This window comes from Columba livia, chromosome 4, assembly GCF_036013475.1.
Source record: "Columba livia isolate bColLiv1 breed racing homer chromosome 4, bColLiv1.pat.W.v2, whole genome shotgun sequence".
NCBI classification, from domain to species: Eukaryota; Metazoa; Chordata; class Aves; order Columbiformes; family Columbidae; genus Columba; species Columba livia.
This window is the reverse complement of record NC_088605.1, coordinates 45,782,580-45,797,691: the sequence shown is the minus strand read 5'-3', so window position 1 is coordinate 45,797,691 and position 15,112 is coordinate 45,782,580. Positions and strand designations below refer to the sequence as shown.

The following is a 15,112-nucleotide window of genomic DNA, read 5'->3' as shown; positions in this document are numbered from 1 at the left end:
TGCTTTTGGTGGAAATACCCTTAAAGAAAGAGTTTGAGGGATTTCAGTGCCAGACTGGAAAGGCACGAGTAATGAAGAAATGTTGTCTTTAAAACTTTATCTAGTATTTTTTGGCATTTGAGTCGTATGTTCACTAATTCAAAATAAATACCTTTCAGGTTTGAGTAAAAGTTCCTTCTTCACTTTGATTTTTCTTCATTGGTTCCTGTGATGTAATAGAGGTAGTTTCATGTGCTTATTGGTAGTGCACAATGCCTTATAGCAGACACAGAATTAAGAACTGAATTACGAGTATGAAAACCAGGAAGACTGCATATACTGTAATTACATTTCAAGCTGTCTTTGTATTAAAGATTAAAGTAAGAGCTAAAATTCATTTATTTGTCTTTTCCTGTCATCTTTCAAATAACTGGAGTAAAAAAAAGGCTCAGTTTGAAACCTAGGCTAAATTCAGAAGCATAACTTCCTTGTCAGTAATTGCTTGATTTGTAGTATTCAGATTTATTTGTTTAGTGTAAAGCATTCATAGTCCAGTTTACATGAAAGAGCTAACATGTGTGGACCACACAGGGCTATTTCAGATAACCATTTTGAGGCAGTTTACTAATTAAAAAAAAAATCATTTGTTGCAGGACTCGTCTTATTTTCAGTCAGCTTGGGTATGAAGATTACAGTGCAGTTAACATACAGGTTTTAGGGTCTGAAGATACATATGGACCTCATGCTAGAAGGAGTATAGATGGTGTAAGTATTCAGTGGAGTGTTCTTAAACTTTTACTGACCTCTTTTAATCTCTCCATATTGTTATCTTTTCCAAAACTTTAAAGGAAGTCGCTATCATCTTGGGAATTTCACCCTATCATCTTCCAAAGAATTCAGTGTCACTACTTACTGTACAAAATAAACACTGACAAGGTCTTTGCAGTGTTGGGTCTTCCAGAAGCACTGATATGAAATCTTAAAAAAATGTTGTTGTAGTGTGTTCTAATGTTGCTCGTCTAAATAAATATGTTCTTAGAAAAGTTCTTACGGTGTAGACTTAAATTGCATTAGATGTAACTCTAAAAGACCCCATTATAAAGACTGCAGAGTCATGAGACAGCGGAATTATTGTTGCCTGTGCAATGTTAAAACTGCCTGAGTGCTGTTTGTCAAACAATCTTGTATTGTATTTTGTGACTTAATATATTCGTATGTAAGAATATGAATGATGACCATAGCCACTGCAGCTGTGATAACCATGGTCTGTTTTCCTAATCTAGAATATGAAAGTCTTTTTTTAAAGGAAAAGGACTGTAAATCTTGTCCTCACTTACATGCACTTTAAATATTTAGACAGTTTAGTTTGTTCCAAAACAGTAGCATCTAGTTATTCTTTTGTCAGTGACAGTCTTGCAAAACTCTTAAGGTACACATGGCAAAACTCAGCTCGGATTTGTATCTTAGGAGTGTCAACACTTAAAAATGCCCACGATTAGTATGTATAAGAAACAAGAATGTGATGTGGAGAAAGACAGCTAACTTATTGGTATAGAAGTTAAGTGTTCTTAGAAATTGGGCAAGTTATATCTACAGTTGTTCATTTTAGTTCTTGAGCTTCAGTTTCTTTCTGCACAGCAAGAAGAATTGCTTCCTGAGGAACCAGATTTATAATTTGGTCTTTTTTGGTTTAGGACCATGAACCCTGCAACGTTAATTGTGTTATTGAGATTCAAAATTTTGATTCTGCAAACATAGGAACAGATGTTGAGCTTGTCTGTGTTCTGTTCATACCAGCTCCTAATGATTATGCATTGTAATACATTCTTTAATTGAATTGTCAAATAGAAAGCTTTATTTCTTATTGTATAGAGTGAATAATGGTTTGAAAAAGAACAGTTTATCCTTCCTTATTGTTTGGTTTACCTTGCTTATGGTACATAAAATTTTCTAAATGAAATTGAGTGTTTGTAGTATTTTCCATATTTCCAGCCTCAACTCCTAGTTTTTATATTAAAAGTAAATAAAGTGTTATCTCCATTGTATGTGCTTCCCATTCATGCCTGAAATAGGATGTGAGAGCTGAGGCTGAAATACAGGAAATTGCTCTGTTGCCTTTCCCCTTCACCTGGTTCCTCCAGCGGTTCTGAAGACACTAACTGAGGAGTTTTCACCTGGATAACAGCCATAGTAGCTTGAGAAAAAAGAGTGGGGAGTGCAGTTTGCTTTTGCTTTTAAAATACAAAGTCATAAAATACTAAGGAAAACATCTGCCCATTGAGGCTTCAGGTGGGAATAATGTAGTCTCTTAAATGCTCTTTCATGCTGTGTTGTTCTATATAAAATTATAATAGACATGGCTATTTGGGTTGCAAGTAAGTGTTCAAAACCAGAGCCATGTTATGTTACACAGTATATTAACAGGTAAGGAAAACAGTTCCTGTCTTGTAGATCCTACCATCTGAATTTAAAAATACGTATATGAGTACCAAGACAAGTTGAACAATATTTGGAGCTCAGTGTAGATGTTTGGTGTGTCTGGACTAGTTCTCACACAGGTCTGTCAGACTGTGTGAAAGCGTTTGCTGTAACAGTGGTGAGGTTACTGCTTAACCCAGTCTGAGCTACTGTGTGGACTATTGACTGTTCTGACAATACAAGGTATCCTTGAGAAATCGATAAATACTTGCCTCCTTTCCTTTTTCAGTCTTCCTTGCCTGTTTATATGGTGGTTGCTTGCCCCTCTGGTAGCTTGCTTTGTCAGCAGCAGCCCAGCACAAGCAAGAAAGAGACCTGAATAAGCACTGAGTAGCCTTAGTGGTGTTCAGTTTTTAATATCTCCTGTTGTGTGTTTTTCTGTTGAGGGGGGAAGAAGAGGTTATGACAGTATCACAGCATCAATGAGCTTATGGCTTAGAAATAACTGGATGTGTTTCATGTGGAAGGTATCAATAGTACATCAGATTAGAGTTTGCCATGTAAAAACTGTATGTGCTGTCTCTTAGTTTTCTGCTAACCCTTTGTTAACCAATTTATAACAGATTAAGATTTGATGAAGTAGAACTTTGTTATTTTTGTTTTAATTATGATACTGTGAGATGAACTACTTTCAAATAGTCTATATACCCCTTTTAACACTGGATTCACCCACTCAGAACAGGATTCAGCTTATTTTCATATACCATTGTATCTTGCATTTATGGGCATGGACGTAAACCTAGAACTTGAAGACGCGGTACAGTTTAGAACCAGGAAAGAGGTGTCAGTGCATAAGTATGTTTTCTGCAAGGGTTTTTCCTGTTAATCATGGCTGCATATTTTTTGTATAGCAACAATTTCTATAACAATCTAGTGAAACTTATTTTTAATTAGAAAATTGATTGGTTTCTTATTTATATTATTTGGATCAGGATATCTGTTTCTATATTCATAGGAGGAAATTTCTGTCGTTTCAGTGGTACCTGATCTGATGGAGTAATATAGCCTCTCCTACCTTGGCCCTGCTAAAATTTTGTTTTAGGGTTTGCCTACATGGGTATTGAGATAAACTAATAAAAATGTGAGTCAAGTTTGCATCTTTCAACTTCCTGAATATTTAGGACTTAGGTTTAAGCATACTAAACTAAGAAAGTTCTGTATCATTGAGTTTTAGCTGATCACCAACTGTAAAGTCAAGATGTTTTCCTCCCTTGCTAAAAGCTGGCACAAGCGAGCTTGTTCGTGTTGGGGTTTTGAGTTGGAATAGAGGATTTAGTAGTCTGTTAACATACTGGTCTCTTTGGGATACACTTATAGTATCCAGGATGCTTAGTGCAGTGTATTACAACTTTATCATAAACACCATCTCAGCAGCTGCCACGAGGAAATACAGCCATGTTCCTGCATTTTTGAAGTTACTTAAATTCCTGAAATTGACTTGAGATTTTCAAATGTTGACATGTTCACTAGTATTGCTTTGGGGAAAAATGTACTGTATACACAGAGGAAAATGATACTAATATACAAGACATCAGTATTTCAGAAGCTAATATTCAATTTGCGGTTTATGTAATGTTTTTTAAGAATGCAGCTTTATAGAAATGCGAGCGATTCAAATAAGTAGCACAAGAGTTAGGAGATGTGTTAGAAGATGGACAATTTAGGAGTTCAAATTCAGCATGTTTACTTCGGAGCAGAAAAAGGTGATTTAAATGCAGATGTCCACTCCTCACAGAGATGCCCCAAAAACCACACAAACAGAAAAGAAACTGCTCCGTAAAACTCTCGGAAATTGTTGCAATTATTATTTAGTTTTCATTAATCTCTCTTACACTCTTCATCATTGCTAAAGGGTTTTGAAACACAACAGAGAACATTGAAATGTGTCCCCTGGGAGCAGCCAGGACCAATTTGTTCTCAGAGTCTTTAGAGCCCTGCATCTGGGCAGGAACAAGCCCTGGTTCCAGTATAAGTTGGGGAATTACCTGTTGGAGAGCAGTGTAGGGGAAAGGGACCTGGGGGTCCTGGTGGACAGCAGGATGACCATGAGCCAGCACTGGGCCCTTGTGGCCAGGAAGACAAATGGCATTCTGGGGTGTATTAGAAGGTGAGTGGTCAGTAGGTCAGAGAGGTTCTCCTTCCCCTCTACTCTGCCCTGGTGAGACCACACCTGGAATATTGTGTCCAGTTGTGGCCCCTCAGTTCCAGCAGGACAGGGAACTGCTGGAGAGAGTCCAGTGCAGGGCAACAAAGATGCTGAAGGGAGTGGAGCATCTCCCGTGTGAGGAAAGGCTGAGGGAGCTGGGGCTCTGGAGCTTGGAGAAGAGGAGACTGAGGGGTGACCTCATTAATGTTTATAGATATGTAAAGGGTGAGTGGCAGGAGGATGGAGCCAGGCTCTTCTCAGTGACAACCAATGACAGGACAAGGGGTAATGGGTTCGGACTGGAACACAAGAGGTTCCACTTAAATTTGAGAAGAAAATTCTTCTCAGTAAGGGTAACAGAACACTGGATCAGGCTGCCCAGGGGGGTTGTAGAGTCTCCTTCTGTGCAGACATTCCAACCCGCCTGGACACCTTCCTGTGTAACCTCATCTGGGTGTTCCTGCTCCATCAGGGGGATTGGACTAGATGATCTTTTGAGGTCCCTTCCAATCCCCAACATTCTGGAATTCTGTGATGAACTTCCTTCAGGTTATTGGGGGGGGAGGGGGAGGGAATATTTTTTTAAAGTTTTAAATGTTTAGTCAAGTCTTACAGTTGGGGGGGGTGAGGAGGGGATGTCAGTGTGTTTTGTTATGCTATTGTTACATTTACTAGAATTATTAAGAGTAAATTTATATTTTGTTAGGTATAGTAGTCAAGTATTTTTCACTGCCAGCTGTGTAGGTTGGTAATTGCTTCAGGTAATTTTAGAATTGTTTTTTACATGACTTCTAGTTCTTGAAATCAAGGACACCCATTCAACTTTGGGTGGTAAATGAACATCAAAATATACAGCAAGAAGGATGAGACATGATTTTGTTTGGTCATGACTTTTTTCATGTAACAACTGTCTGCATATAACAGCTCTCCTGTTCCTACCTATTAGAGGAAAGATCATGTTTGCATGAAGAAACATTCCCCTGTCTTGTTAAGTCATGAAACATTTGGTGCTGTGTAGGATGATGCTATTCCTTAGCTCCTTTAGGAGGGAGGACTTAAAGGAGTCATCATGGCTGTATTCATTTGAGGACAACAACATGTCCCCTCTGCTCCGTACTTCAGCTCCTGCATTTAGAAGTTGGGGATGTTGAATTCTAGCAGCATCTGTATCCTTCCCATCTGCAGAGTATTTAATCTCTGATGCTTTCAGAAATACCAGTGGTTTCTGTGTTTGTAAAGAAATAGGCTTTTTGCTAAAATCTGTTAAAGTGTTCTGGAATAGGAGGAAAAACATTTTTAAGTATTCTTCATAATTTTATGAACAATTGGGAAGCTATTAAATGCTTCAGAAATAATAATATGTAAGGAAAAAAGTTGGAATAAACTAAAAATGGGTTATTTAGTCATGTAAATTCACTTCCTAGTAAAGCAGTTGTCTGGCATAGATTCAGAAGGACTTGGATCTTCCAAAATCCAATTGTTCCTTTTTTCCAGGACAATGCCCTATTCACTGTCCTAAGTAGATATATATTCAATTTTCCTTTCCTACATTTTTAGTAAAGCTACCAAATCTACAAGAATTCTTTAGATGGGGCATTTAGACAGTTGCGAAGTCTTCTGAGCGCTGTAGAGTGACAAAAACCAAACAAACAAATAAAAAGAACAACAACAAAACCAACAAAACCCAAACCCAAAGCAAACAAAAACCACCCAAAAAACCCCCAAACCAGCCAAACAAAACCCCCAACAAAATAATAACAAACTAACACACACGCATGCACACACGCACGCACACACACAAAACCAATCAACCAAGTAAACCACCACCGCAAGCTTTGGTATGTTTTCATGCTGTTATGAAATATATCCTTTCCTGTTCACATAAAAAAGGACATTAACACTGGAAGAAATCCCCTAGTATCCTATAGTAAAACTCCTTTTTTTTTTTTTTTTTTTAAATTTGATTTAAGTAAGCCAAGAGCAGCATCCGTTCCTTCCTGGACGCACCTTTAGAGGCGTTTCTGCTCTCTTCTCTGGAAATGTGGTGGCTTTTACATGTTCCACTCTCCCATTTAACTCCCAAGGATTAGGTTTGAATTATTTTCTGTGAGCAGATCTGCTTACTTCTTGATGATCAGAGAAGTACACCCCAGATATTCTCAGTGCACTTAAAATAAGAGGAAAGTTTGTTTGCCAGTTCCACTGAGAATGAAGCCAAGTGTTTATTTTCTTATGAAGTTAATTCTTATGAAGTACTGTTAAGTACAGTACTTAATTCATTGAGTATGCTGGAGAAGAAGCATAGTGTCCTAGCAGTCTGAAATATCCAATAGTTGATTTCATGATAGCAAAGTAAAAAAAAAAATTTGAAACATTAACAGAAAGTTATAGTGATGCTGGATGAAAACTCGCTAAATGGAAATTGTAGTTTGTAGCAGTCAGCACTAAAACATTTCCATTAGATTTAACTTGAATGACGAACTACAGTTATTTTTCACTTTGGCAAATTTAACTGATGGTCTGCATCTAAGCTCATCTAATTCCTCCTTCTTTGAAGCAGGGTCCTCGGGAAGCTGTTATTTGGCTTGCTGTACACCATAAGCAAAAAGAAGCTGTAGAAATCTTCTCCAGAGAGATTGCATCAGCTGGAACTGGCATGGGTAAATATTCACATCATCTTCTAAGAATTTTAAAGTTACTTTTTTTTTTTTCCCCAGGCATGACTTAACACCCAGAGACTTAGTTGTGTTCAGTTTCATTGCACTGTGTGTAGTGAAACTGTAATTTTTTTAAAGGTATTTATATTTATTGTAGAAACGGGAACTACAGACATTAGCAAAATAATAAAACGAGAGTTCTGGAAGTCCACCTTTTTGTTCCTTTGAAATTCTTTATCCTGCTGTTGCTGCTACTGCCCATTCCTGCCTGTTTTCATTCGTCTTTGTTTTCCTACCCATGGTTCTAGTGATGTGCAACAGTGTCATATTCTGTTTTACTGTGCTATTAAAACGCAGTAATGCTATTAGACCTCACTGGCAATAAACATTACGAATCTTATTCATCTGTCAAACATTTGTGAGAGTGTCTGCCTATAACATTACAGTTTATGAAGAGCTGTACAGTTTGGGGGTTTTGAAGGTTCTCTTCGCACTTAGTTATCTGATGTTTCTGCAAAGGGTTTTTATAGATACTACTGTACTTCTGTTTAATGTGTAGCTGCTTGTGTAGGTAATTATAACTTTCAGACATAATTCAAAACTTTAATATGAAATTGCAGTGGGAATGCTAACAACCTGTGTCTAACTCTTTATTCACAGTGTATATTAACTACTCAGCTTAAATTATCCTGCACTATTAAGTCTAACCTCAAATTTATCTGTCTTTAACATTTGATTTTGTATGAATTTGTGGTGTGCTGCAATTATTGCAAGATTTATATTTAATTTACTTGTGAGGTCATGTCAAAATACTGGCATTTAATTATTTCTATCTTAGTTTTGACTGTATATTTTAAGTATTTGCATTAGGGTCACCTAGCATGAAATTATTTATACTTCTGTTGTTTAGCAAATGTTTGTTCCAAAATGCCTTTACATCTGTTCTTTGTGTCATTTGATACTGTTCACTTTCTAGGAGGACTTGCTATTTGATTATTTTGAGCAAACTCTTTGTTTTGTTTTGTTTTTTTTCTTCTGTTCTGCTTCCAAGTCACTGAAGTGTCACCACTGTATCTATTTCAATTGTTAGGAGCACATTCATATGTTGTGATTTGCTGCTTACATTATGGATACTCATCCCATTTCTCTTATCCGTTTAAAATTTGGACAGCTTATTTTGAGTACTAGAGCTCAGATATTTTGCAATGGCTTCTGTGTATCTTATGGAAGAATATACTGAGATCTTAAAAATTAAATTACATGAGTAATCTCTCAATTTCCATAGCAAATCTAGAATCCTGATTAATGAAGGGGTAGGTAGGTGTTGCCTTGCAGTGAAAGAACTAGTAAACATTTTATTTTCAGTTAATTGAAAATTGTATAGAAGTGTGCATATTCTGTGTTGTAGTCTTTCCAGTGGTAGCAGAGATCTAGTTAATGTAGGGTGGGTTGGGTTTGTTCTTTTTTTATTTTTAAGTTGTGTTTATAGAGGCAAGGTCAGTGGTTGTGTTTATAGAGGCAAGGTCACTGTATGGTCATCCTCTTTTTTTCTGTCTACAAGATAGGATATGATCTTGTAGAACTAATTGGGAATATTCATTGAGATAATTTTTAAAGATTTTGCAATCCTGAAGGCTCGTTAGGTCAGCATTTGGCATAGATGCAAGTTGCTTCTAACAGCTGTTTTTTTCTAATGAAATAAAGATTGTATTTTCACAGTTGGACCAAACTACCATTTGTATAATTAGTTAAGGATTTATAGTTATTTTCTACTTTTTAATTATTCAAATAGACTATTTAACATACCTGAAAATAGATATCTATACTTACTTTTTATTTTATATATGCATAGACAATCTCCTAGCAAATATCTTTTTAAACAAATGAAAGCTGGGTAGATTTTTAAAATTATTACTTATTTGTAAGATCAGAAGCTAATGACCATGTACTTGTCTCTCCAAATTCTTAATCTGTGTCTCTTCCTGTATAAAGCAACTGCTGTGTATATAAGCCTTGTTTGAAGTCTGAAAGTGCTAGACTTATTAAGGTGTCAGTTTTTTCATTTCACTACCATTCTTCACAGAATGAAAAAAGTCAAAAATCTGCACTACTTGGGTTGAGTGGAGTATGTACACTATTGAAACCGAGTTACCAGAATATGTGAACATCTAACGGTGGCTGGCAGGCTTTCAGTTCATGTTACCAGGGCTCTTCGTGATGAGACAGGTGTGTTCCTGTGCAGAATCTGGTTAGGCAGCCTGCGTGGACGATCGTGGGGGTGCCAGTTTTGTTTCCTAAAGGAACATCCTGTAGCAGGTAGTCCCTAAAAAAAACAAATTAGAAAGTTATATCTGTTTCAATTCACAGAACCACTGCTAATGAGCAGCAATGAGAAAGAGCATATTTCTGGAATCATCTGAGGCATCTGGTGATAAATAGCACTTCTGCTTGCTAGGTACAGGACTGCAACAAAGTTTTTGGCCTCCATGGTGTAAATTACTAGTGTAAGAGAGGGTATCAGAGCTGTTCACTGACAAGCTTCTGAGTGCTTGAACAACCCCTTAAATAGTCTTTTTTTTTTTTTTTGATTTGTTGAAGATATATTGAGATGCTTCATGTAGTCACTTCTTTCAGTTGCTGTTCTGTGGTAGATTTCTATATTACCTGCACAGATAAACTCTATGTATGCAGAGAAGGGTCAGATGGTCAGATTTGGGAAATAAATGCTTAGTAGGCTGCTTGTTGATGTGGAATACTTTTAGGGCAATGGTTAAGAGGAGCCATCTTTCTTGGCATATTTTCTTCAGTGAGACTTGGTACAAAACAATTTAAAAAAATTGTGCAATAGTGCCAAATGATAATTAGTGATGTACTAATAACTGAACCAGCTGATTGATGCTTAGTGCCTGACAGTGGTGTAGGGCACCAGAACTTGCTGTGAAGAGCAGAACAAGGAATGCCTGCTCAATTGTCTTACTACACAGAGCTCCATAGGCAAGACTTAAATTAAAACTGTGATCAGATAGATGCATATGTGATCTTGGGAATGGAAGCCAGAACTAAGATGGTGGTTGTTGTCCTACGTGAATTCCTAACCACAGCACCTCATGTTCATTTCTCACCCCTTTCTCCCTCAGCTCTTTCCTCCCCCTCTGTTTCACTTTTTGCAAATGATTACTCTTCTCCAAGATGTTAACAGCTTCAGCAAGCATGCCCTGTGAGCGTTTGGTCACCCTTACAGAAGGGTTGAGTAAATGCTCTGGTCAAGGAGCAGCTGAAGTCCCTTTCTGTACAGTTTTGCACCACTTTTTGTTGCTGAGCAGTGAGCAAAAATAGCTGCGGCTGCTGTATCTCATGTGACAGGCACATGCCTATTAGATGTGTTTTTGCACATCCCCTGTGGATCTCTGTGCAATGTAACCTTGTGTGGCTTTGTTCTGCCAAAGACATGGCAGTTCTGGGGATCCACACCAAGTGAGGTTTTAAGCACGTGTGGCTTTTCCTGATGAACACAGAGGCACCCTTCAAGCAGCGAAGTCCCGTGTTTCAAGGGTTGCCAGCTTGGTCATGTCCCCCCCCCAGCTCTCCGGTGTTAGTTCTCTTCCAGGAGAAGACGTAATAACTATAAGAATGACTGCAAATAACCCTTCTTTCTTATTTTGTATATTCTTTTAATGAAAAACTGACAAAAAGAAGGAACAAATTATAAATCCTTCATAACCAGCAGCAGGAGAAAGGAGGAGTTGTTGTGTTCTAGGGTGATATTACCTGAGCTGAAACACTTTATTTAATGGTTTTTTGGCCCTTTTGAGAGTGACCTTTAACTAAGAACTTTTACTTGGTCTGTATCAGACAAAAACAGAAAAAAAAAAAAAAAGAAAAAAAAGGAGTTTTGCTCTTCTGCTTTTACTGTATCTAATGATTGTGAAATATTGTTTTTAACTATATTCTTCTTTCACCTTGGTAGCAGTTTTGTGTTTGTTACTCTATGTGATGTGGGGACTATTGTACTGATAATAATTTTCATGTATGGCACCTGCCATCCAAGAACTTTTAGCAAGCTGTGTAAACAGCATTGATTAAGCTTTCTAATGTCTAGTGACATTGGAAAGTATTCTGCCTGCTTTGCAGATGGTTTCCTGAGATTGTGGAAGGAAGCATAACCACAAAAGAACTTGAACCAGAGTGCTTGGTTCCGCTTTCCCTGTAAGAAATGCTAGAGAGGAACTTCCCAATATTTAAGGTGACCAAGCTGGTTGAAATTCAGGAATGGTGAGCAGAGGAGGAGAGGGGTAGAGAAACGAGATTTGATGGTTCGGAATAAGGATGGGGAGTCCTAAGACCTCTTGCTCCATGGGGTTTTCCAATACTCCTGTATCTGAGAGGGTGGCAGCACGGAGCCTAGGCTTTTAGATGTACTAGTGTTTATCAGCGGCATCTTTAGAGATGAAACCCAGAAGCACTGTCACTGTTGTTTCACCAGGTTGTTTCAGCCTTCTAGTTGCTACTTGTGAAGGCCTGAGCTAGATTTGAGAGGCAGTTTTATTTTGGTAGAAGTATCATAATATAAGAATTATTAATTGTAGGTTAAAGAGATTTGAATTTCTTTAACAGCCAGTATTAAATTCTAGTTTTGGTGGCTTTCACTTAGGCTAAATTTAAATCACTTGAGTAAAAATTTTTTGAGCTCTTTGCCTGATAAATTTTTGAGGGAGTTTTCAGTTACAGTTTTGCCACACTTCACAGGGAGCAACAGGAGAAAAAGAATTTATTTTTGTCTTACTGGTATTAAAAAGCATATTACAACAATTTTGTTGAGGAGTGATCTTCCCAGTGCTTCACCACAGAGACTTATGATGAGTGTCAGAGATGTGCTTTTTAGCTCTTCTAGTGACTTTAAAGTCTTAATGTCAGTATTTCTTAACTTTTGACTCATTTTGGAGCTTTGATTATTTGAAAACATTTTTAATATGATACATTCTTTGTATAGATAAAGGATAATAAAATTTGGGCCTCATAAAAGCAGAGCACTGTATAATTTCTGATGGACCTGAGAGTGCTGATCTCTGTTGCCCCCAAAATGGTAAATTTTTAGTTCTGAAAATCAGCAGAAAGACAACCATCTCAAGGTATTGTGCTGATTTGAAATTCCCTGTCTCTTACGACATCTTGTCCTCTGTGTCAGAAAGAAAAAATAAAGGAATGCCACTTATATGTTGGAATGGGCTGAAGCATATGTGTGTTTGTGCTCTGCAATATAAATGAGTTGCACCTGCAAGAGAGAAGTTTGGGAAGGTGGCAACTTTTAAAAAGCTTCCATAATCAAGAGTGAAAATAGACTGAGCCTTTCCTAGCAATTCACTAACTCTTTTTCCTAATGCTATTAAAATTAACATTGTTTTTGTTGAAGACCAGTGGGGGACATAAGTGTACTGCCACAGAGATTTTCTGAAGTATTATTAGAATTGCAGATGATATTCTTAAGCCCAGAGAAGAATTTGAAGTTAATGCATATAGACATGCCGTATATTAGGCAGTGATTTGTTATTTGTTTTCTGTTTGGAACAGAAGGCTTTAACTTCTGTCGAGCATGGTATTTAGCTTGTCAGTTTGAACACCTGATCAGTTTTCATTTAGATTATGCTCTTCTGATGGGCTTAAAGTGATACAAGCTATTAAAAAAAAAAAAAGCCAAACACACCTAATTCAACCTTTTATTTTTTGTTACAATAAACACCTGTTTGCTTAAACTTTCAGTTGGTAAAAGTATACTTTCTGTTTATTTCTCAACACTTTGATAATAGCCTGGGTTTTGTTTAAGAGCAACTAGTGATGTTTGGTTTTATGCATGTATGGTTTCCTGAAAAAAAATAAAAACTTGAAATGTGTCTGTAACATTCAGTCTTAGTAGCAGGGGGTCTTTGGAGCTATTTGCCCTTTCTGCAATGTGAACATTTCCATACTTGGCAGTGAAGAATTCTAGACACACAGACTCAGATTTTTCCATCTGTAGTAGCCTGTGGGAGCTCAGCGCAGTTCTGCAGCAGTTCTGCATTGCCCGGTCTGTCGAAATTCACCCTCACTTGGTGAGGGTTAGCAATCACAGACCAGGTTTGTACTACGCAGTGAAAATGTCTTCATTATGTACAGTCTGGTCAGCCATATGGTTACCATTTAAATAATGTGTTGATGCAGTGTATTTATTTAGTCTTCTTTAATTCAGATATTTTATTCTGAATAAAATGCAGTGTAGAAGAGGCTCAAGAAAAGCCTTGCTGTGGGAAACTGGCATTTATAGTTTAATAGGAGTTCAGTAGCTAAGAAATGTTTTACTAATAGCTGAAATCATGGGCTGACCCTTATTTCACATTAAAATGACCGGAGTTTGACACTAAGATGACAGCTGGTTAATACAACTTGAGATTTTAAAGTGCTTGAGTATATGTAAATATTATGACTGATTTCCTAAGCCTGTTGGAAGACACTTCCAGAAATGTCCTCATTCCAACAGTTTACTGCAGTCCCCATTTTTTGAGAATAATATTGTAGAAGATAAACTATCTGCTGTATTCAGTGGACATAGGGTAATTAAGAATGTGTAACTGACTCCTGTAAACAAAGATTGTATGTATTTTGTACTTCTGCTCAACTATATTATAAGAACAATCAAGTATAAAACATCAGTTTTTCAGATTTGTATAATTAAATCACTTTAAATAATCCTTGAGAAGTAGACTTCTTTGATGTCTGTTTTTTATATATAATTATATATATATCATTTCTTAGAGTATGTAGTAGATAGCTCAACCAAAAGGTTATTAATCTAATTCAGCCACTGGAAATATAAAGGACAAACCATTTAGGGTCAAAAACTACAAGTTTTAAAGAAATTGTCTTGGGGCACAGTTCATTAAGGAGATCACAACTTAGCAGAAGTAGGTGACAAGTGACACCACAGTGACAAGCCCACTGTTACCTACTTGTGCTTCCTTCAGTTTTAGTGGAGAACTGTGATGGGGAGCTGAGCTCTGGATTGAGATGAGGTGGTGTGCTCTTCATGCAAATAACAAATCACTAATTATAAGCCATAATCAATGTAAAATTTGCTTCATCTTCTCTGCCTGAAGTCTAAATAAGAATTACATCTAGATAAAATTAAATTATACTTACAAGAGCTCCCCTTTGGCTTACATTAACATAAACAATGGATTGTATAATCGTAAGATAGAAATTAATAGCATTGTAACTGGGATATTGATGTAGCTTTGCTCTGCAATTACATTTATGTGCAGGGGTAGCTGTGGTATCTCCAGGGGCAGATCTGCTGTTACGGTAGCTCATGCTGGAGAACTTTGCAAAACAAGCAATAGCAAGCCACAGTAGCAGGTTATCGTAACCTTGAGGTGTGAGCAATGGTTGCTCTTATATGGATTCTTTTCTTGTCAGTGTTTAGACAGTGGCCTTGTTGTAGGAGCCACGTTCCATTGTGCCAGAGCCAGCAAGTGGAGACCTTTCTTTGAGAGCTTTCTGAAAGCTGGAATTGATGTTGGAGCAAAATCTGGTGTCCTTAATGAGCAGTTCAGCTGCCTAGCTGGAAGTGAGCCATGTGGCAATCCACAGATAATTTAAATTAACTAACTTTATGAACCTGTATTTCCAACATGAACTTACCGTATCCAGCCTCCTCCCCCAACAATCTAAATAAAACTAGCGGCATAACTCAGTAAAATAACTGCAGTTGTTTTTCATGTTGAATGGCAGTTTTCTGCTTGAACAAGTGCTCGGGTAATATGTGTAGATATAGGACTGAACCTTGACTGGATCATTTAAAATTGTCTAACGCTAATGGAAG

At 37.2% G+C, this 15,112-nt stretch overlaps 1 protein-coding gene across 3 annotated transcripts in view; it reads left to right on the top strand.

The window, feature by feature from the left end:
• Window positions 1-15,112, top strand: part of LOC102087742 (uncharacterized) — a 61,562-nt gene that overhangs the window by 25,463 nt on the left and 20,987 nt on the right. For 2 of the 3 annotated variants that reach the window (XR_010472295.1, XM_065061484.1), the window contains exons 12-13: window positions 633-744; window positions 7,161-7,263. Coding sequence is in view for 2 of the 3 variants with exons in the window: in XM_065061484.1 (XP_064917556.1) it covers window positions 633-744; window positions 7,161-7,263 (215 nt within the window). In the remaining variant the exon portion in view is untranslated. The remainder of the gene's footprint in view (window positions 1-632; window positions 745-7,160; window positions 7,264-15,112) is intronic. The other variant, XM_065061485.1, reaches the window with a different exon arrangement.